The sequence below is a fragment of the Fusarium verticillioides genome, chromosome 5 (assembly GCF_000149555.1).
Source record: "Fusarium verticillioides 7600 chromosome 5, whole genome shotgun sequence".
NCBI classification, from domain to species: domain Eukaryota; kingdom Fungi; phylum Ascomycota; class Sordariomycetes; order Hypocreales; family Nectriaceae; genus Fusarium; species Fusarium verticillioides.
Genome location: NC_031679.1, coordinates 3,304,703 through 3,332,451, shown reverse-complemented (window position 1 = coordinate 3,332,451; position 27,749 = coordinate 3,304,703). Strand labels below are relative to the sequence as shown.

The 27,749-nt window shown below is 49.9% G+C and overlaps 9 protein-coding genes across 11 annotated transcripts; 6 read left to right on the top strand and 3 right to left on the bottom strand.

Moving 5' to 3' along the window:
- Window positions 1-157: 157 nt before the first annotated feature.
- On the bottom strand, window positions 158-416 carry FVEG_09129 (hypothetical protein; the record flags this gene model as incomplete). Its single annotated transcript, XM_018898056.1, has 2 exons — window positions 158-283; window positions 342-416. 2 exons carry the CDS (start codon window positions 414-416, stop codon window positions 158-160), a joined length of 201 nt encoding a protein of 66 aa, XP_018755850.1.
- Window positions 417-3,515: 3,099 nt separating this feature from the next.
- On the top strand, window positions 3,516-5,908 carry FVEG_09128 (hypothetical protein; the record flags this gene model as incomplete). The annotated part of the gene is made up of 3 exons (XM_018898055.1): window positions 3,516-3,919; window positions 4,800-5,175; window positions 5,234-5,908. The coding sequence occupies 3 exons, from the start codon at window positions 3,516-3,518 to the stop codon at window positions 5,906-5,908; spliced, it is 1,455 nt and encodes a 484-aa protein (XP_018755849.1).
- Window positions 5,909-6,403: 495 nt separating this feature from the next.
- FVEG_16522 (hypothetical protein) lies at window positions 6,404-6,679 on the top strand (the record flags this gene model as incomplete). The annotated part of the gene is made up of 2 exons (XM_018905742.1): window positions 6,404-6,606; window positions 6,658-6,679. The coding sequence occupies 2 exons, from the start codon at window positions 6,404-6,406 to the stop codon at window positions 6,677-6,679; spliced, it is 225 nt and encodes a 74-aa protein (XP_018755848.1).
- Window positions 6,680-7,613: 934 nt separating this feature from the next.
- On the top strand, window positions 7,614-9,254 carry FVEG_09127 (hypothetical protein; the record flags this gene model as incomplete). Its single annotated transcript, XM_018898054.1, has 1 exon — window positions 7,614-9,254. One exon carries the CDS (start codon window positions 7,614-7,616, stop codon window positions 9,252-9,254), a length of 1,641 nt encoding a protein of 546 aa, XP_018755847.1.
- A 504-nt stretch (window positions 9,255-9,758) lies between these two features.
- On the bottom strand, window positions 9,759-13,960 carry FVEG_09125 (hypothetical protein). 2 transcript variants are annotated; one of them, XM_018898052.1, is made up of 8 exons: window positions 13,600-13,960; window positions 13,486-13,539; window positions 13,342-13,392; window positions 13,275-13,280; window positions 13,145-13,216; window positions 12,814-13,095; window positions 10,498-12,759; window positions 9,759-10,363 (listed from the first exon to the last, which is right to left on the bottom strand). In XM_018898052.1, the coding sequence occupies exons 1-7, from the start codon at window positions 13,601-13,603 to the stop codon at window positions 11,573-11,575; spliced, it is 1,656 nt and encodes a 551-aa protein (XP_018755845.1). In that variant the 5' UTR covers window positions 13,604-13,960; the 3' UTR covers window positions 9,759-10,363; window positions 10,498-11,572. The 2 variants fall into 2 exon arrangements, with proteins under 2 accessions (XP_018755845.1, XP_018755844.1); XM_018898051.1 differs by having other exon boundaries at window positions 9,759-12,759.
- FVEG_09126 (hypothetical protein) lies at window positions 9,924-10,544 on the top strand (the record flags this gene model as incomplete). Its single annotated transcript, XM_018898053.1, has 1 exon — window positions 9,924-10,544. One exon carries the CDS (start codon window positions 9,924-9,926, stop codon window positions 10,542-10,544), a length of 621 nt encoding a protein of 206 aa, XP_018755846.1.
- Window positions 13,961-14,390: 430 nt separating the features above from the next.
- Window positions 14,391-15,552, top strand: FVEG_09124 (hypothetical protein). Its single transcript, XM_018898050.1, has 4 exons — window positions 14,391-14,837; window positions 14,887-15,000; window positions 15,049-15,165; window positions 15,217-15,552. Exons 1-4 carry the CDS (start codon window positions 14,711-14,713, stop codon window positions 15,501-15,503), a joined length of 645 nt encoding a protein of 214 aa, XP_018755843.1. The 5' UTR covers window positions 14,391-14,710; the 3' UTR covers window positions 15,504-15,552.
- A 1,461-nt stretch (window positions 15,553-17,013) lies between these two features.
- FVEG_09123 (hypothetical protein) lies at window positions 17,014-27,124 on the top strand (the record flags this gene model as incomplete). 2 transcript variants are annotated; one of them, XM_018898048.1, is made up of 2 exons in its annotated part: window positions 17,014-17,569; window positions 17,630-27,124. In XM_018898048.1, the coding sequence occupies exon 2, from the start codon at window positions 17,668-17,670 to the stop codon at window positions 26,794-26,796; it is 9,129 nt and encodes a 3,042-aa protein (XP_018755841.1). In that variant the 5' UTR covers window positions 17,014-17,569; window positions 17,630-17,667. The 2 variants fall into 2 exon arrangements, with proteins under 2 accessions (XP_018755841.1, XP_018755842.1); XM_018898049.1 differs by having other exon boundaries at window positions 17,018-17,540; window positions 17,630-26,796.
- A 240-nt stretch (window positions 27,125-27,364) lies between these two features.
- FVEG_09122 (hypothetical protein) lies at window positions 27,365-27,691 on the bottom strand (the record flags this gene model as incomplete). Its single annotated transcript, XM_018898047.1, has 2 exons — window positions 27,365-27,572; window positions 27,642-27,691. The coding sequence occupies 2 exons, from the start codon at window positions 27,689-27,691 to the stop codon at window positions 27,365-27,367; spliced, it is 258 nt and encodes an 85-aa protein (XP_018755840.1).
- Between the last annotated feature and the right edge of the window lie 58 nt (window positions 27,692-27,749).

Below are 27,749 nucleotides of genomic sequence, written 5' to 3'. Positions count from 1 at the left end.
CTCACTTTGATTGATGAGGACTGTTGAACAAGCGGCATAATCGATAAGCGCGGCATGAACCAGAGAAAATGTCCAAGGTTCTGCTGCGACAAGGACAGTCCTTCAAGTATTTTCTTTGAGGTCTGGTGTGTTGGCGATTGCAGGCTTGCCGAACTAACTAGTATACGACTTTCAGTTTTCGCGGATACTTATTAGCCGCATGTCGGGATTCTGTTTTGCTTTGGGATACCAAGAAATGCCAACCAAGCTTTCCATCGTATAGTGAAAGACCTTGCAGGAAGTCCTATGAAATGTTGTTAGCACTGATGAAAACACTCACCAGTCTGCCTGATGAAGCCTACAATGTTTTTGCGCGTACATGTATGCTCGCTGGATGAAGCATGGAGAGGTTCAGGAATCAAGATGTATACCGGCATTTGTGTTCCCGAGTCTGTGCCACTCAGTGTGTTGGCTCGTGATTCCCAGAGCCTAGGTTAGCTCAGCGGGCAAAAGCAATGAGACATTGTGTTCTCGTGGCTGATGAAGATAGCTTCACCGCCGTCTTTAACGACATATGTATACGTGGTCGAGTCAGACCATGTCACCATGATGGTGCGCAGGAGAGCTTCCGAAATTCCGGTTCTTTGGTAGCCCTAGTATGGAGAGGCACTGGCCGGTATCCGCAAGGTGCACTTCCATTGCCATGCTCTGTCGGATAATGGCAGGGCTGATGAATTATTTGGCTTTGACAGCTGAAAGAACAGGGGATACTCATGTGGTCTCGATAAGGAAATTCACTGGCTGATACGCTGTGCTTGGTAGTGGCTCAATAATTAATCTGGTGCAACGAAACGATGCGGTGAAGAGTTGCACGAAGGCAAGACGAGTGACGAGCTGACTGCTCCTCGCTTGAGGTTCCCTGCATAACTGTCTGACTGTCTGTTGTCCGCCTAGTGAGGAATTCTTGGTATTGATCCATAGTAAAAAGCGTTTGGTTAGTGCCGTTAAAGCTGATTCGGCTCATCGTATGGGAGGTATGATGGATCTAGCAAATTCATCTGCAGAGGCTCTGTCCTGAGTCGGCTCGGCCCCACCATTAGCGTGCCTCTCTCCACTGAAGCCTGAGCGTGAGATGACTCCGCCCGGGGGGGAGCGGGATCAGAGAAGGGCTTCTTGTACCGAATCGTGCCCAAAGAACCGGTTCCGACGCCGCCATGGTACATATCATAGCACAAATACAGTTTGCTACCTACCTACGTGATACGCCTGTGCTCTTGGCGGTCACCTGTGGGAGTCACACTCGGGACATTGTTGCCGGGGCCAAGACATTGACACTTTACCTGAAATCTGTGCTGCCTTCTATTGTCGTCTAGTTACCTACCTATCTCGAGCTTCACTTCACAACGAGAAGATCATTGTGTGTTTTTGGCTGCCCAAGCAAACAAGGTGGCATTAGTGAGGGGAAGGCGGCCGAACTAAGCGCCCCTTATTAAGTGGATATCTATTCGCCGGTAAGCTGTCCTACTTGCTGGAGTGGCATCAAAAGAGTGTTGAAAGAGTTTCCATGTGATCAAAAACTCTCAGGGATCATAATAGCGTTGTGTTGAGCTGTGTTGTGCTGCTTTGCTTACCTGGCCTGGTGGCCTGGCCAGCCTGGGGCCAGCATCAGTGTGAGTGGGCTTGTGGCCAATCTCCCTGCTCGCGTGTCGTTCATTTCCTCTTCTTCTCTGGATAAATTCAAGAGGCCTCTGGTCTCTCTCTGTTATCTCTGTGTCTGTGTTGCAGAAATGATAGAGACCCTGCTCGTGGTTCATCCTGGTCAGCCAATGGTTCAGCCCAGTCAACACATGCTTTCTCGCATGCAAATCGAGCTGTGTCTTGGCCTGCAGTTGTTGTCACACCCGACACACAATAATCCATCCAATCACTGGAGAGCGGCACTGCAACGGCTTACAGTACTTTGGCGTATTTACGTCAGCTGTACGATTTGCACTTTCACTATCATCAACCTTGTTTTCACCTCAAGTCTCTTTTTATCAGCTGTTGGCGATCTCTGCAGATTCACGCCATTCTAACCCTTGGTCATGTTTTGCAACGCACGTTCTCACACAGCTTCTGTAGTATATCATAAATTCAAATCTCGGCGGATAATAATACGTACATCACTTCTGTTGACGTTGATGCCCAGTTTAATTTCAAACCTCCCAGACCTTTTCGGGCCTACACCCAGTCAGTCCTGACGTGGTCCAAGGGCCGATCCGTTCGGCACCGTCCCCCAATCCATCCCATCCATCCTCTTTGGCCTCCTCCTCACGTTGTCTCCCTCGTTTAATGTGACCAAGCCCATATTATCCAGCTACCGACCTCCTCGCTAACTGTATCATGACATCCATCTCTCTCTGCCTAAGGAAACAATAGTGAGACTACGGATGCCTAGACCTCCCATTCTTCCACCCATCCGCCTTTGGTCTTCGTCTCTTCCAAACCTAAAACCCAAGATCTGAAAACGTGGTCTCGTCGTTCCCTGGCAATAACCTTAAAATCTTATTGTTTTGGGCTGAATCTCGGCTGACCTATGCCTTGATTGTGGCTTCATCTCTTTCACCACAAAACTGATTGCAAACAAAACGCAAACGCCCACACCGTCTTCTGACTTTACTCACTCGACCCTCTTACAAAGATCAAGAGTCTTTGCTCTGTGCTTTTTATTTAACTATTCGCTGGCCTCCACTGCCTTTCCTAATCTGCGGCCACTATCAGCTCCGCTTCCTCAGAAAGCCCGGGCTACAACACCACAGCCACCACCAACTTTCATCTCTGTTATTACGACGATTTACCTTTCTTCTATATTCACAGCCACTCTGGTTCGGCCTATTGATGAATTAATTGTAGAGGTCCTTCTCCACGCTTTCTACCTACTACCATCTCCGCCAGATCTGATCGACCTCGGCGCTGCATCTTAGCTCAAGGTCCGCGTCTTAACTTGCGCCCGCATCTGTATCTCAACTTGAGCTCCCATCTTCCTTTCTTGACTTCGGAACCGCGTCATTCAACGTCACAAACTTGACTCTCCTAAGCCCCACGCTACCTTCAGCCGCGGCCACTCCCTCCTCCTTGTGATTTGGTGTTTCCCTAAATCAAAAGCCAAGCCAAGCTTACCTATCAACTAACTGGTTAGCCTCTCCGTCTTGGCGGCAGTTGCATCTTGGCAATACGCATACCCTTGGGGAGGAACTACCAAGACACTTGCTTGACTGAAGCTCAACTCGTGCAAGTTCAAGCTTTCTTTCCTTTCTCATCAACCAGAGACCCCTTACAAAACAAGCTCTTTTGACCTGGGCTTTTCATCATCATCCATCCATTTTATCCCATCGAGCTTCACCATCGATCGATACGCTTGATCATCGTTAGCTCTTACACACATTCGTTCCCAGACATACACAATCATTATTGAACATATCGGCCCGGCGCGAACGACAAGTTGAACTCGAATTGCCACCAGATCGCGTCTTCTGTGACGCAGTATCGCAGGCGACATGGCCACAACCGCAACGATTCACCCAAACCCGCCCCAGCGTTCCGACTCCGATGTCTCTCCCAGAACAGTAAACCCTCCCAAGAACTCAGCATCAGAAGACGCAAAGACCGATTACTTCCCAGATTCCAACACAGTCGATGGGTCCAATACTAGTGTCCGGGCCAGCGACGGTGACGATTCATCTGCTCGGAAGTCAAGCATATCCTTCGCACAAGATCCTCGACGCAGCTCAAGCTGTGAAAGCAACCAAAACCCAGCACCAGGCCAGGACTCGTCGATCCAAAGGAAATCTTCCACCGGCTCTGTCTCTTTTCGTAGAATGACAAATCCTCAACTTCCCCAAGGAAATCCTCAACAGATGAGCAACAGTCGCATCCGTGCGAGCTCGCCGAACCACTCAAGGTATTTAGCAACTCTCTTTATCCTTTCCCCTTCCCGTTGCACAAGTTTTTGTTGTGATCAAATACCAATATCCTCAACCCAATACTGGATCGCACTTGCAACCGTATATCGGCCTGACCAAACCTGACACACGGTACGGCAATATGTAAACTGCCAAAAACATCCATGCGGATCGCCGTGGTACAAACTGGAATTTCTTGTTTTTGTTTTGGAAGAATCCTTATTTCACCAACGGATTTCATTCTGCGTACTGCACACCAACATCAGCGAAAATGGGTTCAAATTGGATGCCATGCCAAGCAACATGTCGCATGGACTGTGTGTCACCATCAAAATCATTAATTCGGTCCACATGGGTCCGCAATTTCCATCTAGGTCGGATACGAGCTTTGCGGTAGTGGCATCGCCTGTTTAAACACCCATTCATGAAGACAACTCAATGCAGAGGCGTATTGATGGAATCTGCCCGGGCTTTGGGTGGAACTGGGTCGCTTGGCTGGACTATTCCTCATAATACCCTTTCGACTCCACCACTGGCCTCCCACTATCAATTATGGTTACCCCGCCGTTTGCGACAGAGCTTCCATTAGACGTGGGGAAATGCTCTTCGCCTATGGTTACCTGCTCGATTGGTCTGGATCGTCAGGCCATCCATCATCCTTCATCACAGCCACTGACAAGTCATCAGCCCCCAAATTCCCGCAGAACTCTCCTCTTGCCGTCGACATAGTCGTCATTGACACTTCTTAACATTTCTCCCCATTATCACTTCCCCGCGCATCCTACAATTACCTCTCAAAATCATCGTTACTGTTCTCCGTCTCTATTTTTTTGGTATTTTCACGACAATGGCGACGCTAACCGAGACCCTGCCCGATAGATTCAACAAGCATGTCGCATTTGACAATGTTACAGCCGGCGAACCGACCAAGAATAATGCTATCTCATTTACTCTCAATGTTCGACATAAGGGTTACCAGGCTAGGCGTAGGTCGCGATGTTTCATGGTTGGGGTTGACGAGCATACCTACTCCGATTATGCGTTGCAGTGGCTGCTCGACGAACTGGTTGATGATGGCGACGACGTTGTTTGCGTGCGAGTAGTCGAAAAAGAACTGCGCCTTACGGACAAGCAGTACAGGGACGATGCAGACTCGGTTATGAAGGGAATCGTTGCTAGGAATGGCAATAACAGAGCCATCAACATTGTCCTTGAATATGCCGTGGGCAAGTTGCACACGACTTTTCAACACCTAGTACGTGAACAGAAAAAAACACCTCCTTTGCCAAGTTCCGGCGCTGACAAAATGACAGATCCAAATGTACCAGCCTGCAATGCTCATTGTGGGAACTAGAGGACGCACCCTTGGTGGTCTTCAAGGCCTGGTCAACACCCGCAACTCATTTTCCAAATACTGTCTCCAATATTCACCTGTCCCAGTGGTTGTGGTTCGACCTACCGAGAAACGCATTAAGAAAAAGGCCAAACGTGCCAATGACTCTGCCCGACAGACCTACGTGAGCATGTTAGCCGCAAATGCCGGGAAACATGAGGCCGATAGTGAGGCAAGTAGCACTTATGAGCTTGAGGTCCACAACTCGCCCGATGAAGAAGCGCACCAAGTCGCACGTGCTTTGGGACTGCCTGCATCTTTCGATCCTACGATTAAGCCCCTCAACCATAGCCAGATATCGAGTCGCAGATCCCCCGACCCTACTGCTACTGCGGGCCCTGTCAATGAGTCGTCGGAGAACCAGAGAGTTGTCAAAGACGATGTCAGTGTCGCCGCTGAGAGCGATGACGATGATGATGACGACGATGACTCTGGAGAGTTCGAAGTTGCGAGCGGGCAACAACTCTTGGACAGGCAGAAGATGGATCAACTTCATAAGATGGAGGTCGGTGAAGCAGCAGCGTTCAAGATGAAGGTGGACGAGGAACTCGATGAAGAAGATGATACCCCCTCAGCCTTGAAAGCCACATCATAGAAGATCAAGGGCAAGCAGAAACAAGGAACAGAAGATATCAATGATAAGAATAGCACGGGAGATGAAGTTGCCGGAAGCCACGACAAATCCTTTCAGGAGAATAACCAGCTTCCTCAAGTTGCTCAGCCAGATTTAGAAGCAAAAGGAGGCCTCTCATCTCTGGAAGAAGAGGGCGACACGACCGAACTGCAACATCAGGATGATTTACAAAAGCGCATAGCCGGCTCCGATATAGGGGCTCACTTATCGCGTGGAGCTTGGTAGGAAACAGCGCCCCAAAAGCACGGGGCTTCGATAGATTCTCGGATCGAACACAGGGAGCCCAAAGTTCCCAGCAATTCAAAAGTCGAGGACAAAGGAGGACCTTCTAGTCCAACCTCCGAAAGGCCGGATGCTGTTTCGAAGACTCTGCAGGTACCTTCAGGTCGCCAGATTCGTACGTCGTCCGCGGGAGACCAAGGATCAGGTACCCTTGTCGGAACCCCATCTATCGAGATGTCTACATTGTCGAATGTCTCGCGACCTCGAGAAGAGGTCCAAGATAATGGCAACGATGGTGATGGCGATAGTAATGGCGTTGGTAATGGCGATGGTGAGGGCGATGGTAGTGGTGACGGTGCTAGTAGCAACAATAACGACAGCGAAGAGAATGGTAATGAACCACCTAATGAGGCAGACGAGAGGCCTCGTCCCAGCAGGTATTCATTGTGGGCCAGTGGCTTCAAAGGTTGCTTCACAAGTTGCTGCAGGGCATGCATGTGTCGACGCTAGGCTCACGGTCTGACAAGATGAGGCATTGATGATTATTCTGTGGTTCTTGTAGATTTCAATAGCGTCTCGAAATGATATTACACAGCGGCAGACTGGGGTCAGTTCTTGTTATTAGCTATCTGATAGTCTACACAATAGGGTTGAAATCCGTATGAATTTTGGGATCATGGCCGTGCGCCGAGGTCGGTGATTCAAATGTGCAGTAGATTTATTAGATATGCATGTGCGTGCGTGCCTCTAATGTAAGGTAGATAATGCAGGTCTGTCCCATGCCAATGTCATCATCATGCAAGGACCCTTGATCAGGCAAAAGGATGTGTAACCTGAGGCACCAATACGTCACTGTAGTCTACGTGCGACCGACCCAAGTTGCAGGGAAACGAGTGCGACGACGTAAGCCACCATTTCTCAGGTTCTAGACCCAGGGGCTAATTCCAAATGTCGAGTCTAGCAAACAATTCTCAACTTACAACGGCTGAAAGCAACTGTACTTTTCTTATTGATTGATTACCTAAGTTGTCAAGGGAAAAGCGAAAGGACCCTAGAAGTGACGTTGCGCGGCATCTCTTAACTATTTGATACGAGTTGTCGCAACGGCACTGCACTATACTACGAGGGGCTCAAGGGATAAACTTGAGTTACTGGCAACGTTTCAGTCTATTTCAGTTTGATACAGAGTCTCCCCTCCCTCCTCTAATGATACAAACTCAAGGGAGGATTTACTGCGCCGCCGCCAAACCCCGACTGAAATAACTACCCAAGGCTAGGGGACTCTGACATTCCTAAGAACTGCGAGCATACATACGAGTTAGACAAAGAACGAACGATATTACTCCCCTGGCCCCGTGCCAAACATCGATGATCATCACCACGACTCATACTGCTTCGATAACGATATAGACTTAAATTTGAATCTGAATTTAGAATTCAAAGAATGTGGCCCTTTACTCGCTGCGGCGAAGACGCCTGCGAAATCCAACCCCGCCCTGTCACGCTCACCTCGTGCATCGCCGCCCTCCCGTTCCTCCTCATCTGCATCTCGACATCAATCCTCGTCGTTCGACATGTCTTTCCCCGCCTGAGCAGCGATGCCGAGTCTCGCGACGGCGAAGATCACGTTCTACCTACACATGCACCAGCGTGTCTGCGACAAGTGCACGCTGAACATGGTGCCAAGAGCTGGAGACGGCGCGGCGCAGCCTGGACGTTTGGTCTTACTGTGGGATTGGCCGCTACGTTGGGCGCGCTGATCATGGACGAAATCATCGAGGTTGTTAACGCCGACTCGAGAAATTTGGCTTTGAGAATAACGGTGCCAAGCTTGCTGTTCTTGCTGGTCGTGTTGGTACCTTGGCTGGAGTGTCGATCGGTTGTTTCGAGTGCTGGATGGAGTTTTCAGAGGACTGCCAAGGGAAAACTTCCTCGATTTGCTTGGGGATTACAAATTTCTCTATTTATGGGATGGTTGTTCGCCTTCTGGTCCGTTGGCCAGGCTGTTCCCGAGGGCGCGATGCGCAGGACGAGCATTGCGAGTGGAAGCCTGTCCGAGATGCTGACGCGCGGATGCCTGGAACGCATTGGTGTTGTTGGTATTTCACTTATGGCTCTACTGTCTGGCTTCGCTGCTGTTTCCTCACCGTGGCAGGCATTCATGGATCTTACAACCCGCCGCAAACGACCTGTTTCAGATGCTGACGTAGCGAGGAAGCAAGCTGGGCTGGATACTGCCAACGAAATGCTTCTCACCAAGCGCCATCGCTTGCAATATCTCGAACGCAAGACATCTGGTCCTCATATTGGAGCCTCTGCAAAGGGTAGTGGCCTTGTTGGCAAAGTCATGGGTTCTCTACGTGGTCCAACTGGCGATGAGGCAGAGATGCGATCGCTGCGCCTGGAAATTGCTGGTCTCGAGACGATGGAAGCCAACCTGGCTTCAGGAGTTTCTCTCCTCAAGAGCCACCGGGCTGCCACAGTTCGCGCTTCAACATCCATTGGACGTATTCTTCTCATTCCCTCGCAACTCTTCAGCCTGTACTGTGTGTATCGCATTGGCGCAACTACAATCACAACTATTCGCCGAGCATATTCACCCACATCAAGTTTCGCCAACACGGATCCCATCAACCGCTTTCTTAGTATCCTTGCGCGCCATTGGGATCCCAAGTTGGATCAATTAGCATGGGCACGCCTTATCAGCTTTGCCCTCAGCGGTGTCATTCTCCTCGCCAGTGCCAACAGTGTGGTCCAGACGTTCCACCTGTTTGCTAAATGGACCCCAGGGCTGCTCCGTCAAGCACAAGCGAATCTGGCGCTGGTCGTCGGACAGATTGCTGCGACCTATGTCATCTCAGCTTCACTTCTCCTCCGCAGTCAATTGCCGTCTGCCTTGGGCTCGGCAGTTGGTAGTGTGTTGCGAGGTGCCTTGAGTCCCGCATTTGTGGATGGTTGGTTCGAGGGCTGGTTCCTAGTAGGCAGTCTCATAACAGCCATTGGTATCTGGATAGGCAGAAAACTCGGAGGTGATGACGAGTGGGATGAGTACGGCATGGAAGAGATGGGCGCCAAAATGTCGTAGGTGCCTCAGTGAGGTAGAGGTGGTTCGTTTCTATGCTTTTTGAGGTTCGGGTTAGCACGCAAGCATTTTTTTTTAATAAGCGAAGCGGTTGGATGTTCTGTACGATATATGTCTGGGTTGGCGTTTGAACGACAAGGCTCTTGAGAGATGAGAGGCGTTGATACATAGAGTACAATTTGGGCATATCACAGGGAAGAGGACCATACCTACTGAGAAAAGATACAGACAGAGGGGCTTGTCAGGCTCTGCAATACATTGCAATGTTACAAAGAGATATGGTAGCCGCATGTAACTCTTGACCGAGAAATGTGATATATGCAGTGATATGCAGTAGCCTGGGTAGTTGGGTGTCAGCTGTAAGGCGGGATTGACTCACACATTTAACACTAGAGACTCAACTGCAGACAAGTCACTTTGGATGATACAAAGTGCCCAAGAGCCGATCCTCTCTATATCTTCTCTACGCAGAGTCTTGATTATCACATGCTCTATCCATCTTTACCAGAAGTGCCCAGTGCTTAACAATTAATCTATGCGCGGCATTTCTTTCTCAACCAATCATCTTCAACTCGCAGCCTAAACCAGGTATCGATTATCAAACATATAAAGTCTTCAAGACTATAAATACTACAACGAGGCCAAGATCAACATACATCAACAACCCTCATAATGCCAACCTCACCTTCGCCACCACTATCCTACACTCAACCCGCATCTCTCGAGGCCTTCGCCTCTACTCCAGATGTCTTCCGAGCTGCCCACCCGCCAATTGAGCACCTCATAGCTGGCGCCCTAGTCACCAATCCCCGAGGCCAAGTCCTTCTTCTCCGCCGCGCAGCCCATGACTCCTGGCCTCTGCTATGGGAAGTCCCCGGCGGTTGTGTCGATGACTCAGACCATGGCCTCGTTGCTGCAGCAGTTCGTGAACTCTGGGAAGAAGCCGGACTGCGCGCAAAGGCTGTAAAAGCCGTGGTAGGAATTGCACCCATCACAGAGCCGATGCCAGATGATCCTCTAGAGAAGGACTTGGAGGTTCTGTATGACATGCTTGTGTTTCGTGCACATGATGGAGTCTGGGGAAAGTTGACGGTCTGGGTCGAGGTGGAGAGCTGTGATGAAGTCAAGATCGATGAGAATGAACATGTCGAGTTTGCGTGGGTGACAGAGGAAGAAGCACTTCAGAATAGGTTCAAGGATGGCAAGAAGTTGGAGTTTGTGAGCGAGGGAGTGAAGAGGAACGTACTCGAGGGCTTCAGACTCTGGAAAGGGGAGAACGAAGCAAGCAAATAAGCCAAAGTGGCCAGCAAGAAGAGTCATCAGTGGTAACGAAATGGGTCAGCATGAGAGGAGACTTCATGTGCTCATTACTCGTCTATAGTCACACACAGACATAGTCCTCACCCCTTATAAAGGTATAAAGAACAAACACCGAGACCTCATTGAGAAACCAAGAAGACACACAAAAGACACCGCACCGATCGGAGAGAAAAATAAATAACAGGACATTTCATTGATCCCATGAACCGTCTAGCATACAGATCCGAGTTCATATCATAAGAGTCGACGTCTCATCACCTTTGCCGAGTCTAGAGAAAACGAACTGCCTATAGTAGCCTTGCCTGAGTGTTCTTTAAGCCAAAGCAAGTAAACTTTTTCAGTCCCTCTCCTGCTTTTCACCCTCTCCCTCATTCATAATCATCGATCAAGGAAGTCAACACGCGGCCTAGACGTTTTTGGGGGAAATCAAAAACAGTAATAAAAAAAAAAAGACAAAAAGGGAAACATAAAGAGACAATAAAAAAGAGCTGTGATCATTCAAATGCATGCCACGTTTCAGTCCATTCATCCATCCGTTCATCCATCCATCCATTCGCCGCCATTCTTTTGCTTTTGTCTCGAAACGCCAAAGGTCAAATGCTCAAAAATGCCCTCTCCAACCCCCCTGAACGAGTGAAAGCGGGTGTTGAGGTTGATCATGAGTAGGTCCAACGTGTGGCGGTCAGACGAGGAAAACAGGATGCCGTGGTCGATTAGAACCGGCGGAGAGATTTCAATTCCATGCCCTGAGCAACCTGTGATACTAGATTGTCGAGGATAACGAGAAGAGAAGAGCAGGCACAAGTTTCGAACCAGCCTTTGTTTAGAACCAGCTTCAAAAACCATCGCTTGCAATCGAGTGTAAGATGGGTGTCATTTACGAGAAAATAGCAAAGTCCAAGATGATCACTACTCTTAACTACGAGCTAGGTGACTCGCATCTTGTAAACAGGCATTCTCAGTCGTCAAACCATAGAGAAACGAGGCGATTGGTACACATTCTAGGGTGCCATCGCACGTCCCTGGCGACCTTTCTTGTTGGGCACTGTAGTCCAACCGTCGTCGTCAGCTGTGGGTGTAGCAGGCTCGGCATCAGTAGACGCGGGTTGTTGAGCAGCTGATCCGTTGGAGCGGAGAGGTCCAGCTCGTGCCTCCCGAATGCCGCCACGGCCACCACGACCGCCCCGAGGTCCAGCTCCTCCACGGGGTCCTCGCTGCTCGTTTGAGGCAGAGCGCCAGCTTGAAGCTTCGGTTGCTCTTGACTTGGGAGCACCCTCTCGGGGCTCGCGGTTTCGGATAGGAACCTTCTGCTCGCCATTGGCGCCGTCGGAAGCTTCAGCCTTGGGTTCTGTTGCCTCAGGAGCTGCCTCAGCGATCTGCTTAGCCTCGGCAGCTTCAGCGGCTTGCTTGGCTTCAGCGGCCTCAGCCTTCTCGGCAGCCTCAGCTTCAGCCTTGGCAGCAGCCTCCTTCGCCAATTTTCGCTCCTCCTTGGCCTTCTCATCGGCCTCCTTTTTCTCCTGGATAGCCTGCAGGCGCTTGACCTCAATCTCCTTCTCCCTTGCTGCGGTATCGATAGGACGAGCGGCGCCGAAGGGGCTGGCCTTAGAATCAGAGCCCTGGGATGTTGATGAAGCATCGGGGGCCTCGGAAACAGTTCGCTTCTGGAGGTTCAAGCGAGGGCGACCACCCTGAGCAGGTGCGGCGTTAGAAAGAGCGGGAGATGGGGGTGCGCTACCGTCGGGGGAGGTAGCCTTAGCAGCATCGGGACGCATTCTCTCGCGCCACTGCATGTCCTTCTCAGCAGCAGTAGCAGTTCGCTCAGGTCGCTCAGGGCGTTCGGGACGAGGACGAGAACCACCCTCGCGAGCCTCGCCCCAAGCAGGAGAATCCCGGCGGTTTCCTCGGTAAGATTCACTACGGTCACCAAGCACATCGGGAGAAGCACGGGGGCGGCTGCCGTCTCGGGATCCGGAACCATCTTGAGGAGAGAGAGGGGCCAGGGGTCCATGTCGCTCCCAGGTGAACTCACGTTGGGGGCGAGACTCGAAAGCAGGATCACGAGGCCGTCGCTCACGGTCACCGAAGTCACGAGCACCACCCCTTGAAGGGGCATCGGGCAGAGGTCCCTTGCGGTCCCAGTTACCCATCTCACGGATAGAGTCACCTCGGCCAGGATCACCGCCACGAGCTGTAATTAAAGGTTAGATAAAAAAAAGTTTTCAGGGGCTAGATGCAAACTTACGAGGATCGGCGACCTTGATCTTGATCATTCGTCCGTTGAAGTTCTCGCCGTCGAAGGTAAGAGCCTTCTTGAGGCCATCCAGAGTCTCGAATTCGACATAGCCGAAGCCCTTGGGGCGCTGCAGCTCACGGTCCTCGATAAGGCGGACGTTGACGACACCACAGTCCGCGAGATATTCACCCACGGCGTCGTTGGTAACATCGTAGGAAAGGTTGCCCAAGTGAGCGGTATAAGGAGGCTTGTCGGGGAGGGTTTGAGGGGCAGCTTCGCGAACGGAGAAACCTGCGCCAGTTAGTTTTGGCAGTCAAATCACAGCGACATCAACACATACCCCGGTCCTGCCAGCTGGAAGCAGCGTTGTTGTTGTACCGAGGCCGGTCGGAAGGGGGCAGAGCCTGAGTGCCTAAAAATGGTCAGTCCACCATGGGTCGAAGGTATCGTGTGAAAGCGACGGGACATACCAGTGACTGGAAATGAGTTAGCAATGAGACACATATATAGATTTGAAGCGAAGGTGAAAGTGCTTACCGTAAGAGGTTTCCTCTACCTCATCAGCCCAAGATGAGCCTCCACCAAAGCCTATAAGTCCAAGTCGTCAGTACGGGGTCAACGAGGGGCATCGCAGCCAAGTCCGCTGTGCGGCGGGGTGCACAGGCGAGGGGCGGGACATACTGTCAGCCAGAAAGTCCCCAAGGGACATCTTCTGCTGTTCCTTCTTCTTAGGAGCTGGCGAGAGGTTAGCATTTGCTTAGAAGACAGGCTGAACTGTCGTGGAGGGGTGCTCACCCATGATTGCGGTTAGGCGAACACGCGCAACGATTCTAGGACCGATGCGCGCACGAATGCAAAGGGCGAAGCCGACCGGGGTTTCAGCTTTCGCTTCAGAGAGGAGAACGAGATCGGATCGCTTTGTAGCCGGGAACGGAAGAACCGAATACCGGAATGTCGATTATTTCTGTCAAGAAACTTGCGTCGCAGAGTATTGATGTGCCCCGACTAACGTTGCCGTGTCTGGGGTTGACGAGTTGAAATTTGCTCGGCGTATGGGAAAAAATGATGATGGAGGCGCCAGTTGAGGGTTGCCTTAATTTTGCCAGTCCTGGTCTGAAGTGGGCGCTAGCCCTTTTTAGTGCGGGGCCCACCAATTAACCCCTCCACTCGATTGATGTCTCGCTTGCATCTCCTCAGAAGCACCAGTAACAAGAGCCCCTAAAAGACCCAGAAACTAGGTGTAGTTACACTTTTGAGGTTCAAGCCGTTGATTCTGTTTATCAGCCCGGAGCTCATGAGATGTCGGCCAGGCGCATTGAGCCAACGCAATCCAGAGATTTTTAGGTCTTTTAGTGGCACTTTAACTATGCGGCATATACAATTACATGCCTTGATAATCATCAAGACGCTCATGATCCACACATGGCAGTCAAGTATCAATGATAAACATCCGTTAATTCATTGCCATCTACCTCATCTTTGTATCAAAGCTTAACAATTCATTGCATGTTGGCCTATTACTGCCTATTCATCTCAACTATGCCTGGCCTTTCACGAGCCAAACTCCCAAAAGTACACCCAGCTCACAGGCATTTTTGATGTGTGCCGATTCAAGCCCACTCAATTGGCCCACGGCCCAGTCATGTCACGGGTTTTCATCCCCCAACTTTTATAGTGGCTCTCTACGATTGGCCTTTGCCTGCTTAGGAAAAACTGGGATTCAGATGCAGCGAGAGCCTCATCAACCTCACTATCAAGTTTGACAAACGGTCGGCGAAGCGAGCCATGTAACATTATTCTTCTCCCTTTTAATATTGTAATTATATCGGTCGTTTGAAGTACCTGGCATTCATTCTCTTCTTATCCTCACCCACCTCCTTCAGGTCCATCCTCATACACATCCATCATGGCCAACGACAGGAATCAACAGCCTCAAATGGTGTTTGTACGCCAACGGCAGTCCTCTCGCGGTTTGTTTTCTCCCGAGGTTGTTGACCTCGTGGTACCTCCATTGAAATTCGGTGGTTACGCCGGTAAGCTGCTTCATGCGTCCTCGCACACCCCATATTGACAATCAAACAGGGACCGCGGGTGTTTTGGCAGGTGTCGGAGGCTCAATTTTCCAAGAGGCAAATCCCATAATTTGGGGAGCAGTTTCTGGATTTCAATGGTTTACATTAGGAACAAGCTTCTGGTGTAAGTTCATCCACTAATATGTATCGGCCAGCGGGCTGACCTCTCAAGTCACCAGGAGTATTGTTGTAAAGGCATGGGGCGGTGAAGAAAGACTCAGGAATGGCGACAAGACAATTGCCAGCGCAATAGCTGGCACAGCAGCTGGTTCGGTGGGTGGCTTGATCAGTAAGTCATACCACGCTGTCGGCGCTCTATTCTGACTGACCCTGTGACCAGGAGGGCCGAAAAACATTCTTCCCGCGATGCTCGTCTTCACAACACTGGGAGCCGGTGGTCAAATGATTGCGAACCGAATGGCAACTCGAAAGCCAAAAGTTCACGATGAGAAAGAATCGTTCTGGAGCCGATTATCTCCCCTTAAGAAGCTTACGGATCAGGAGTATAGAGATATGATGTCAGAAAAGATGCTGAGGATAGACGCTGATATTGCACTTATTGATGATCGCATCGCTGAACTAAAAAAGCAGGCTGAAGATGAAGAACTGAAAGGCTCGTCAACATAATAATACTCATGTTTAAGTTGACTCAATTCTCTCTGATTTTGTCGTGACCCGTTGAATTCCATGGTCGATTCGCTGGCCTGAAAAGAGCATGCAACCTACTAGAAGATGTAGAACATCCTAATCGGCTTCCCTGACAAGGTATGCGGATAGTTGTTGAGTGAAACCATGGACTAATCAAACACCAGTGGAATTTCTGCTGTTTCAGAGTCTTGACATGCCAGACATCCATTGTAGAAGTTGGAGCAAACAAAGAGTTTCGCGTGTTTGTACCCTTCACTGATCTTGACTCTCTCAGACTGACAACGCATAACACAGCAACTTTCACTGTTCAATGCAACCTCGTAACGAGCATTGTTACTGAGTAACTGTTAGGGGGGATGATACGACTCTGCTATGACACGCCACTGTATTACGACTTGGATCACTGCCACGGTGGAATGAAGTAAGGATGACGCAGCTCGAAGGAACTGAGTCGAAATTTGTGGTAGACGAAACAACAATTCCCCTGGGGAAACAACGGAGCGACAGTCAGTATGTGCGACTTGGCAGCGTCAGATGTTGTTTCTTGTACCTGACTGTCGAGGTTCATGTTTGACGGTGCACACGATTTGGTGACGCTAGGGTAACGGAGCTATCATTGCTACAGTAGAAGGATCCATACTGGGGTGCATGTTTGATAACGCGGTCCAAGTTCGAATTGGCTAGAGGAATGTTGCAGATAGACTTGAAACTTTGCTGTAAGCGAGTATGTCAGTGCTGCAAAATGACTTGTGCGGTTAAATCACAAAAGAGAAATTTATTGCGCATATCTATGAGAAACTTTAAATTAAAACAATTACAAAACTATGGAGGAGATGAATGTCCGATCCTCCACGGAACTCGAAGAGACATGCATTCCCCGCACTTTGACTGGAAGAATGGGTAACCAATGACAAAGAAAGCACTGTCGTGATTTGTCGATAAGGCACGGGAAAATTCTAACGCTCGTATGTGGTACAGGAGAGTACACGCGGTTCAAACGGAAGATCGGCTCTGACGGTGATTGATAAGGCTGGTATGGACTATGGAGATCCTTAGCACGGTGCATTACCTGGCGCCGCAAAGGGAGATGAATGCGTTTAATGTCTCATGAAAGTTGGTAATCAAGTAATATCTCCTTTTAATGTCGACAGTCGTAACACTGCGGAGTTGTTGAGATTGGTGATCATCAACAAATAAAATGTCTTAATTAATATGTACTATAGGTAGGTACCTAAGTTAGCACACGTCGTCGTTTCCAGGTTGTTCCAAGCTAATGAGCTAGGCCCGTGCTTCTGCCCTAACTGATCTAACGAAGTGAGGCTCGTGGCTTCAGCTTGGAGTCCTCTGAGTGGAGGCCTTCTCGAATCGATCCAAGCTTGCAGTAGCCGGTAGCAGTACGTACTCGTTATCGCTTCGTGGGCTGTAAGCAGTTCGTCCAAAGACGGACGTGAGAGTCTAAGCGACCAATCCTGTCCATCGCCATCCAATATCCGTCCATCTTCAACGCTACGTATCTCGGACCATAGCCGTTCTTTTCCTTTCACAACCTACTTAACCTATTAACTTTGCATATCCCCCGCCAAAAGTTACGGTTTCAAGGGAGTCGCCCTCTCTCGAATCTGTCCCTGCCTTGTACTCCTGCGGCAGAGTAACACTCCTTTTCCTAACAACCTACTACGATCCTCGTGGATCCGGACCCCCTTGACGTCACAAATCTCCCCCGAATCCCCTTAGAGCATCGCGTTTCGATATACTTTCCGTCGATCCCGATAAATACATAAGTCGGCTTTGAATTTACTTTCCGCTCAACTGTCCGCCAACGATCCCTGCTCCGGACGCGAGGATATATACTTAAACCTTTACTCACAGCGCATCCCTTTGCGCGTTGCCGTTCGGTCGAGCCTCAACGAGAGTACCAGCAAGGAACTCAAAATCCGGCAATAACGACACCTAATTCGACAAAAGCCCGCGGCGATGGCATAGCCCGCCTATCAATTGGTTGCATATAAAGTGAAGGCATGATATCTCTTCCACAAGCAGGAAACGTATGCTGCAATACCACGCCACCTTACACCGCTCATAGCTAATTCCATGTCTCTTCGCAGTTGACTTGGTGGGAGAGGCTCGTGGGAGCCTTCGCAACATGGCTCTCCTCAACCCGACCTTCGTCTTCGGCTGTCTAGTCCTCCTATATCTATCGTCCTTCGTCCTCCTAGCCGTTTTTCGAATTATCACCGGTATCTCTATTCAAAGAATCGGCTACCTCTCCTTGCGCCGACTAGCATATACACCTCGAGATGGATGTAGGATAGAGATTAGGGGCCTGGGGCTCCATGTTCATCGACCAACCTTCGCCCAGCCAACATGGCTCAGTATTGTTCTGAGCGAGCTCGTTGTAACATTGGACATCAACGAGCTGGAAGGAAACAAGCAGGTCGACGTAGACCCCGAGGACAGCGATGCCGAAACGTCGAAGGATAAAAAACCGGACGCCAAAACTACTGCCCGACAACAACCACAGCTACCGCGACGAGCTACGAGCACGGTTGTGCGAAGCGAAACATGGAAGAAACTTACGAATATCAAAGAAAAGATCAAGCGGTTGCATAGGAATATCAGTTGGCTCAAGCTGGTCGACGTTGTCGCGACAAACTCAGCAGTGAATATCGTTGACGTGGGCAATGTCCAGGTCGGAAGCTTCACTCTCGCGGTCGATACGCGCCGGAAGATGGTCGATCGCGTACGCTTTTTCGCTCGCCTAGCTGATCGCCACGGCAAGGACCAACAAGCGGAATGGACTGTCTCGTTGCGCAGCGTCTTGTTCACAGCTGATGGATGTGAATCCATGGAAGTTCTTGACCAGCTGTTTATCAACGTTCATGGACATTTATACAAGTCTATGGATGGCTTGCGCGAAGCTGCCGTGGCTATCAAGATGGGTCGACTACATATTCCATTCGATGATCTGCAAACGTGCATGAGTCGACTCAAGCAAAGGAGAGCTGAGGTCAAGACTCCTGGCGTAGAGGAAGAGCCCGTGAATATTTTCTTGGGCAAGGTAGCACAGGAAATCGATGACCCTGGAACAACGAACGAGGACTTGATGAGGACTGTTTCTGATTCCAAAGAGTTTTTCAGCTCTATCCTACGTGGCATCAAGGAGATTCAGTTTGCCGTGAGCTTTCTGGGCATGAGCAAGAAGGTCCAGTCTATCAAGCCTGGGTCTACCCCAATCCAGCTGAACGCAGCTATGAAAGAGGTGGGAATAGATCTTCACAGGTTAGACTCCAAGTCGCCAGCGCACAGGATGTATTTCCCCGCTGAGGCCATTGCGCACGAGGCACTGGCTGCTGCTCTGTCTATATCTGTTGGCCTGGACGATGGACATGGCCAACCTGAACGCCTCCTTTACGTCCCTATGGCCACGACGACGATCAAGACAACGTTACTCTCCAAGACCGTTGAAGTTCTGCGGGCCAGTACTGTGGACGAGAGGAACGCCAACATCATGTTTGCTAACTCTGTCGTTACGTCGCCTTCGGTAGATCTAGACCCTCACCATCTGCCGCTGCTTATCGCCTTATTCAAGTCAAAACCTAGAGCACCAAGAGCGCAGAATGATAACCACCATCTGATCTCGCGCCTACTGCCCAAAGCAAATTATAAGCTCTCTATGCACGAACCTGTAGTTCGCATAAAGCTACAGCCTTTGCAAAAAGCCGAGGATCCAGATGATTTCGACCTCATAATTTCCTCGATCTCCTCGATATCACTCGACGTGGAGTCTTCACATAGCCTTATGGCAGATATGCATTATTCCCTTGATGGCTCCTTCAGACTTCAATCGCACGACCTTTACTACCAGACCAATAATGGTGAGCGGTTTAACCTGATTACCACCGAGTCACTCGACATGAAACTACACTTGGGCGCTCGGCCAGATGTTTACGTTGATGTATCTGGTAACCTTCAGTCTGCCTCGGTCAGTATGGTCAGACCTGAAATCATCGATGGGCTTCGTCAAATAGTTCAGGAGTTGCGCATTGATGTGGAGCCAGAAAAGGGCACGGTTTCGCGATCCAGGGGTGGCCAGAACTTCTTACGATCCATGCCCAACTGGCTATTAAGAGCACAATTTGACGCTTCGGACTTCAACGTGGAGATTGCAGGCATTGATGAGGAGATCTCGGATGATACTCGTGGAGTATTCCTCCATTGGGACACTGTCTCAACCGAATATCGTGCCCATCGACTTGACGGACTTCAACGGCGGGCTTCCAGGAGACGTGCCAACAGTCGTTCTATCAGTCAGTCCGACTCGGAATGGACTCCTCCTTCCAGCTCCCCACGGCCCAAAAAGAAACCACAGAACATAGGCGATGGGCGAAAGCTTACACTCTTTGCTAGTGGAATCGAGGCACAGATCATGGATGCCGTTGACACACTCGAGCCAGAACCCTTCCTTAGTGTACCAAGACTTGAGCTTTCTCTCAGCGCAGCAAGTGATGCTAGTGGTCCAACTTTTAACATCCAAGTTGGTGTCCGTTCGATCCGTGCTAAGTACTCTCTCTACCGGCATTATGCCATTGGAGTTGCTGTCATGACATTGCGCAAAGCTTTCATGCAAAGCGGGCGTGACATTCCGCGTACGAAGCAACATGGAAGCTATGTTGACATCATTCCTACTGCCAACCGGCTGGCACCGCCAGGAACTCCCGATTTTGACCCTGGCTCGTCCACTATTACACCTGAATTGGTCACTCTCGATTTCAAAGCCGCGCTCGTACAGCTGAAGGCCGACATGCCTCATGATCCAGCTATGATGCTACATATGTATGGGTTAGAATTAGGCCGCCAGAGATGGTCTACGCCCTACATCGCAGCAAAACTTGTGCGACTCTATACAGAACCACCTCGCATGCGCAACGTTTGGGCGAGATTGGTGAGCATCAAGTCAGGACGTCTCGATTTCCGAGAATCTCGTCGAAAGACAGCTTATGGGGGTGTTGTTGATGAGAAAATGGTGGACATCGTGACTGAGGCCGTTCGTATTGCTGTACCGCATGAGGTCATCGTCAGCCGCGTGAGTGACAACTTCATCAATGTGATCAAAGCAGTTCAGCAGCTCCACCATCGCTTCAAGACGGGTACCAATGAGTACATCCTTGAGAAGAAGCCCGAAGGACCAAAGTCGGTTCCCAAGGTGTCAGTACGCACACGAAACTTTTTATTCGAGCTTGAAGATGGTGGATTTGAGTGGAAACTAGGCATGATTTACCGCACTGGCCTCATTGAACAAACACAGCGACTTGCCCGAGAAAATGCTTTCAAGGTCAAACTTAAGAGAGTTCGCGAAGAGGAGATAAGAAGAGGCAGCAGCAAATTCCGATCTCGATCAACTTTCCCCAGAGGACGGCCTGAAATGGGCGATAGACCTAGTAGCAGAAGTCGAAGTGTGGACGCTTTCGAAGAAGGAAGAGATGCACGACCAAACTCCCAACATGGAAGAATTCCACGATACAACCCCAACATCGAATCTCTCCGGGTCAACGGTGTTTCAAAGGTTACTGAACACTATGCTCGAAGCCATCTGGACATGTTCAATGCCCAGAGCTGGAAGAAGCGAATTGACCGTGCTTACCAAATGTCTCAAGACAGCATGAAAGAGTCTCGCGGCCAGTTCTGGGGTGCCAACCAGATCCCCGAAGACATGGAAGACTCCGAAAATTTACTGGAGGTGCCCCCGAGACCAGCGCTTATGGCCGCCGTCATCAGCGACTTGCACTTTATGATTGACAAGCCGACATTCCCTATGAAAGACCTTCCAGATTTCCTTCATAAGATTGGCAAAGGGATGCCAAAGGATACGCAGTATAGTTTACTGGTGCCAATGCATCTCAGTATTGCCATGGGCGAGGCTAAGGTGACGCTGCGAGATTACCCATTGCCTTTGGTGCATATTCCACCGATGAAATACGGACAATCTGCAAAAATACAAGCTGTGTCATTGAAGGCAAACTTCGTTGTCGCCGAGGAGTTCAGGGGTGTTGAGTCGACACGGAGGGTTCGAGTCAACGTTGTCCCACCAAGGAGCTCGCTCCCAGGTTCTTCAAATGAAGGCAGTTTTGCCATCGAAGTCAGACGTACAATAGGGCCCGTCAAGTCTTACTCAGATGTTTACATGGACGTCAATAGTGCTCTTCCTACGCGGATCACTTGGGGTCCTTGTTACCAGCCCGCCATTCAGGACATGATGATGGTCATTGAATCGTTTACCAAACCTCAATTCGATCTATCAGAACGTGTCGGTTTCTGGGACAAACTGCGACTTAACTTTCACTCCAGGATACACATGTCTTGGAAGGGGGATGGAGATGTTCATTTGGCTCTTAAGGGCACCCGCGATCCATATGCAATGACTGGCAATGGAGCTGGTTTCCTCATGTGCTGGCGAAATGACATCAGATGGAACATAAACGCCGACGATGACCCCAAGCGATTCATCTCAGTCGAAAGTGGCGAGTACATTCTTGCAGTGCCTGACTATAGCCATGAAGTTCGAGACCAGGCCCGGCGACTCTACGATGCTGAAGGTTACCTGCCTGAAGACAGCTACAAATCCGAGGCGAGCTTCAAGAAGGTTGTCATGAAGCTGTCAGGCAAGGTCAAGGTCATGGCTGGCCTCATCTTCGAACGTGCTATTGAGGACGGCCAGCGAAGCTTTGAGTTTCGCCCTCATTATGACATCGTCCTCAAAAATCCGCACTTCGCTAAGCCTGATCCGAACGGTCTTCCATACGACGCCATGCGTGGTTTCCGGAGCCGACACATACACCTTTCTATTGCGATCCATGCTCCAGCTGATCGTGACTGGCTGTCAGATAATCCGGAGCCCTCTCGAAGCTACAACACAATCCATCTTACACCTCGTTTCTTCACCCACTTCTTCAATTGGTGGGGTTTGTTTGGACAGCCGCTGTCATTGCCAATTCGCCAAGGTAGTCTCTTCCCTGGCCGTGAGAAGAACAGCAAGAAATTTGGCCGACATCTTGCAACTGTTAAGTACAATATTTTGCTCGCGCCACTTTTCCTCAGTCACATCTACAAGCACAAGGATGTCGAAGATCATTCTGAGAATGCAGTCTCTGCAACCGGCTTGAAGGTGCGATTTGACAGCTTTTCACTTGACCTTCATCAACGCCGAGAAGAATTCAATACCCTTGGTAAAGGCAAGCATGGTGACGACACCAGTAAAACATCAGGTATCAAGATTCATGCTGCTCAGCTTGACCTCGTTAGCGCCGATGTCCGAGCAGTGTCAGCAAGCTTGAAGGGAACAACCACAGAGGTTATTAAGAAAGGATCTATCGCAACATTGATGAGCGAATCTGACGAGAAGCCTGACTTGTCTCGGTTTACTATTCCGGACAATGACTTCAGTTGGATTGATATGGATGATTTTGTCGAGCTTGACTGGATAACACCCACGGAGCCTCACCCTGACACCAAGATCTTACCCCTGGCATATGCCCCTCGCCTGACATATTTCCGGCAAACAGACATTGGTGGTGTTATCGCTGGAGACCCAACACGAACTAGTCCTTTCGGAAGCGAACCCACGCATTTCTGTGTGATGAGACATGATGACGATCCCCGTCGAATCCAGGGCCAGCTTATTAAGGATCGCCTTGACCAGCTGGCCAAGCAAATGGAATCTCATGATCGTGAGATGGGCGAAGCGGAGTTGAGGGTCATCAAATGTGATGCAAAAGACCGAGTTGCTGTGGAAGAATTCAAGGCCTTCCAAAAACATACCGACGTGCTGCAAGAGAAGAAGGAATTCCTTGAATCAATGCTAAACCAGGCCAGGATTCGTGCTCCGTCAAGCACCAACAGGAGCAGCAATGATGGCCGCAAGCAATCAGGCGAGTCTTCCATCCCTTTTCAGGATGAGACCATGGAAATCCCAGCTACCAGCGAGTTTGAAAGCGAGTTCAACAATCGCTTTGTTATCCATAATCTGCAACTCAAGTGGAATAACACTCTGCGAAATATCGTGCTTCGATACCTTCACCAAAGCAGCCAAAGACGTGGTTTCACCTACTACCTCTCGCGGCCCGCCATCAAGTTTATCCTTGATATTGTCGAAGAGCAAAACAGAGCCAAGTCAAACAATAAGCCAGGCAAGGCTAAATCAACACACAGTCGACAGGGTGGCAGAAGGAGTTCTCGCGCATCTAGCGTTCATGAAGACGAAACACCTCTGGATATTGAAGAGCGTATCAAACGCATTCTCAATGACGGTCGCAAGTTTACGTCTGCTACATGGGGCACCAACGCCGAGGGAGTTGTTGAGGGATCGATCGAGGATCTGGTGACTGGAATTGCCGAAGAATTTACTGCCCAAAGTAGCTACCATATTCGAATCATTGCTCCGCAGATTCAACTACAGAGCGACAAGAACAAAAAGAATGTGGTGCTGGCAACTGCTAAGGGTATGGAGCTGAAGGTCATGGAAGTCATGGAGAAGGAGAGAATCTCTGACAATGTCAGCGGTCTCGTTCAGCGCCGATTCTTGGTCAATATGGATAGCGTCCAATTCTTTGTCACACATCGCAAGTGGTTCCAAACCAGTCTTGTGTCGATGTATGTTGGAAGCAAATATGGTGCACCAAGCGGCTCTGCTTGGCCTCCATGGGTTCCTATCGAGGTTGTTTTTGACTTCCAGGCGGATCCTTTCGGTTTCAAGCGCGTTGTCCAGAAAACTTCGGCCATGGTTCGGTATGATAAGTTCAATGATTTGCGCCTGAAGTACAATGATGAGGTGAACACGGACGGAAACGAAAACGCTTCTCAAGTCAATATGGAGAACCGCATGGACAATCTTTGGGTCGAGTTCCCAACCGCAAGAGCTCTCTGCAACTCATCGCAGTACTATGCACTCTATGTCATCGTCCTTGATCTCCTTATGTACAACGAACCCACGGAAAAGACGCGTAGTGAGCGCTTGGAAAAGATCATTCTCGCCTCGGACTTCAGCGACTTGAGTGGTGCTCCAGCTATGGTTCAGAAGCTGCAACAACGCATCAGGCAGATGGAAGAGATCAAGGACCATTTCCAGATCTATGCAAAACATCTCGACAAGAAGGGTTGGCAAGACAGAATGCACCTCGAGAAGGATCTGGCAGCCTGTGAGGACGAATTGTTCTTCATGATGAAGGCCATTACCTCTTCACAGAGAAAGTATGATGTCAATTCAGATGACAGCACTGGCCTGCTCAAGTGGAATATTACCATTCGAGACATCGTCTGGCATCTCATGCAAGATTCGAATGAACCCTTGGTGGAGCTGCAGCTCAAGGATCTCGAGTATGACCGCACAGACAACTCCGATGGTTCTCATGTGAACCTCATTCGTGTTGGTAAGGTCCTTGGCCTCAACCTGCTACCGGATGCCACATACCCTGAGATGATCGCACCATACATCGACCCTGAGAAGCCGCATGCCCAAGAGAGTGAGCACAAGGAGATGATCCGGGTGTATTGGTACATGTTGGAGGCTATAGCAGGCATTCCAGTGATGGACCGCTTCGAGGTCAATTTGTTCCCCATCAAGGTACAATTAGAGCGAGAAGTTGGCAAGCGACTTTTTGAGTATATTTTCCCTGGTATCAATGGAGAAAAGTCGGCCGGCGCCAAGAATGACTCGCCGTTCATGCTGAAGCAGGTCACGGCTGATGGAGAGGAGGACGAGGACTATGAAGATGGCAGCGGTCTGACACCTCCGTACACACGACAATCATCCTCATCGTCTTTCTCAGCAGGCTCAGGTTCTCTCGAGCTCCGACTTAGACCTACTTTGACATCCAACACGAAGACTGAAGCGGCCCCTGGAAAGGCGTTGAGTGTCAATACGGGCAATGAAGGCCACTCTTTCCGCCTCTTCCGTACTCCTGGAACTTCCAAGACTATGCTCAAGAAGGCATCTCATGAGTCACTCCGATCTAACATGGGTCCAAGAGTTGGGCTTGCACGTGCTTCCACGGGCCTTTCTTCTAGGGACGGTCGCGAGTCAAGGGATGGCGATAAGAAGTCACGCTTCGGATTGGGAAAGAAACATCACCATGAGAAGCAGCAGTCAGACGACCTTACTAAGATGATGACCCGCGCCAGTCAGTACATGACATTTTCGTCCATCAAAATGCCTTCTGTGGTACTTTGCCTTAGCTATCGTGGCAAAGATAACCGCAACATCGAGGATGTACACGACTTCGTCTTCAGAATGCCCAGCATTGAGTGGGAGAATAAGACATGGTCCAATCTAGATCTAGCCCTGGCTCTTAAGAAGGCGGTTATGAAGGCTTTGATCTCGCATACAGGCGCCCTCATTGGTAACAAATTTTCAAAACATCGACCCAACGCCGAACAGCGAGACAAGTTACGGGTACTGGCCAACAGCTCAGTCCTCATTGCGCCGTCCTCTTCGGGTGGATCTCAACACTACCCGGGCAGTCTGAACGACAGCGACGACTCGAGCCTATATGGCTCATCTCCTGTGGACTTCTCCCGATCACCTCCTAGAAGTATTCGAGCCGGAAGCACACACAGTAGTGTACGACCAGGATCTACTATGCGACGACGCAGCCGAAGCTCGAGTGTCAAGAGTCGAAGGTCGCATCGTAACGGCGGCACAGGTCATGGCCCACAAGCTCCCCATGGCCCCAATGTGCCAGCTTTCCTCATGATGACGCCACCAACCCCCATTGATGACCACCACCGCAACGATAGGCATCATCACGGGATGGATCTTTTGCGGCCAGCTACTGCAAGTCCACAAAGCAGCATACACAGTATGAGTAACAGCATGTATAGCCAGCAGGGCCAGACATTTGGAATAACACCAAGCAATTCCCATGCTAGCAGTGTAAATAGCGCCAGCACTCACAGCAGCATTCCCGTGCCTGTCGCTCAACAGCACAGACCCGGATTTAGAAGAATCCCGACGGGCATCGAACGACCTGCCTCAAGCATGAGCAATCACGATTCTGGGGTACGAAGGAAGAACGGCGCAAGCAACCTCAAAGACAAGCTCAGCGCGCTCACATCCCGTATTGGCAACAGAGAGAGCAGCAGCCCGTCACAGCAAGAGGATGATTCGGAGGCCGTTGACGACCAGTTGACACCCGCAGGACCTAAAAGCAGATCTAGGCGATCTTCAAGCCACACGGGATCACGACTCAGCTGGACTCCCGGCAGGATGAAAACGGGGTAAAAATAGGGAGATATCAAGTCGCTTATTAGTGGCAGTGATATGGGTGGCAGAGTATATAGAATATAGGCAAAAAAGGCGTATTGGGTAGGACTAGAGGTGGCATTTTCCATTCTTTTTGCATATTTGATGTCCAACATGAAGGAGGAATATGGGGAACATATCATAGCATAGTGAGCGAATTGGATGAGCAAGCGTTTGTTCTAGGAACAGGATAGGGATGAACCCTAGATCAGTCTTTATGGGAACGAGGGCGACCTCAGCAAAAGGCTGGCTGGCGGGAAGTTTTATATGTAATACAAAAGAATTGATATATCGTGTTCACTTGTTATGGTTGATTTTGTGTGAAATTTTCAACTGTTTATTCATTGATCAAATTATATGACTTCCATGGTATATGCCACCTCCAGTTTATACAACCACCAAATGCTATGTCCGTCTCTACGCCCGTTATAACCAGGCGATGTTGCAGACGTAATAAAGAACGCTCAACGTGAAGAAATTGTATATGCGTATGCAGAAGTAGATCTCTGGGATCCTTTATGATGAAGTTTTGTAGACAGTTGACCATCTACTGTCGTCGACCGAGGATGTTGAACAGGCTTGTCCTGGGGTTCTCGGCGGCACCGTCAAAGGTCCTTGCTCTGTTGGCCTCGCTCTCGGGAGTGTTGTACTTTGCAAAAGAGCGGTCGAACTTGGCTGAAGTGGTGGCCAGTTGGGAGGCCACGTAGCTGCCGACGAGAGCGAAGCTGCCGACAGCAACGACAAAGGGGAGAGCCCTATAACAAATTGTCAGGATCGAATATTGGTGGAGATGAGCTGAGTTGCTGTAAGTTACGGGGACTTACTTGGGGTAAGCGGCAGGCTTAGCGAGAGCAGGTCTAGCGATGGCGGCCATTTTGTAAGTGTAAGTGAAGATATAGCCACTTTTTTTTTTTTGAGATGATAGTGAGTTG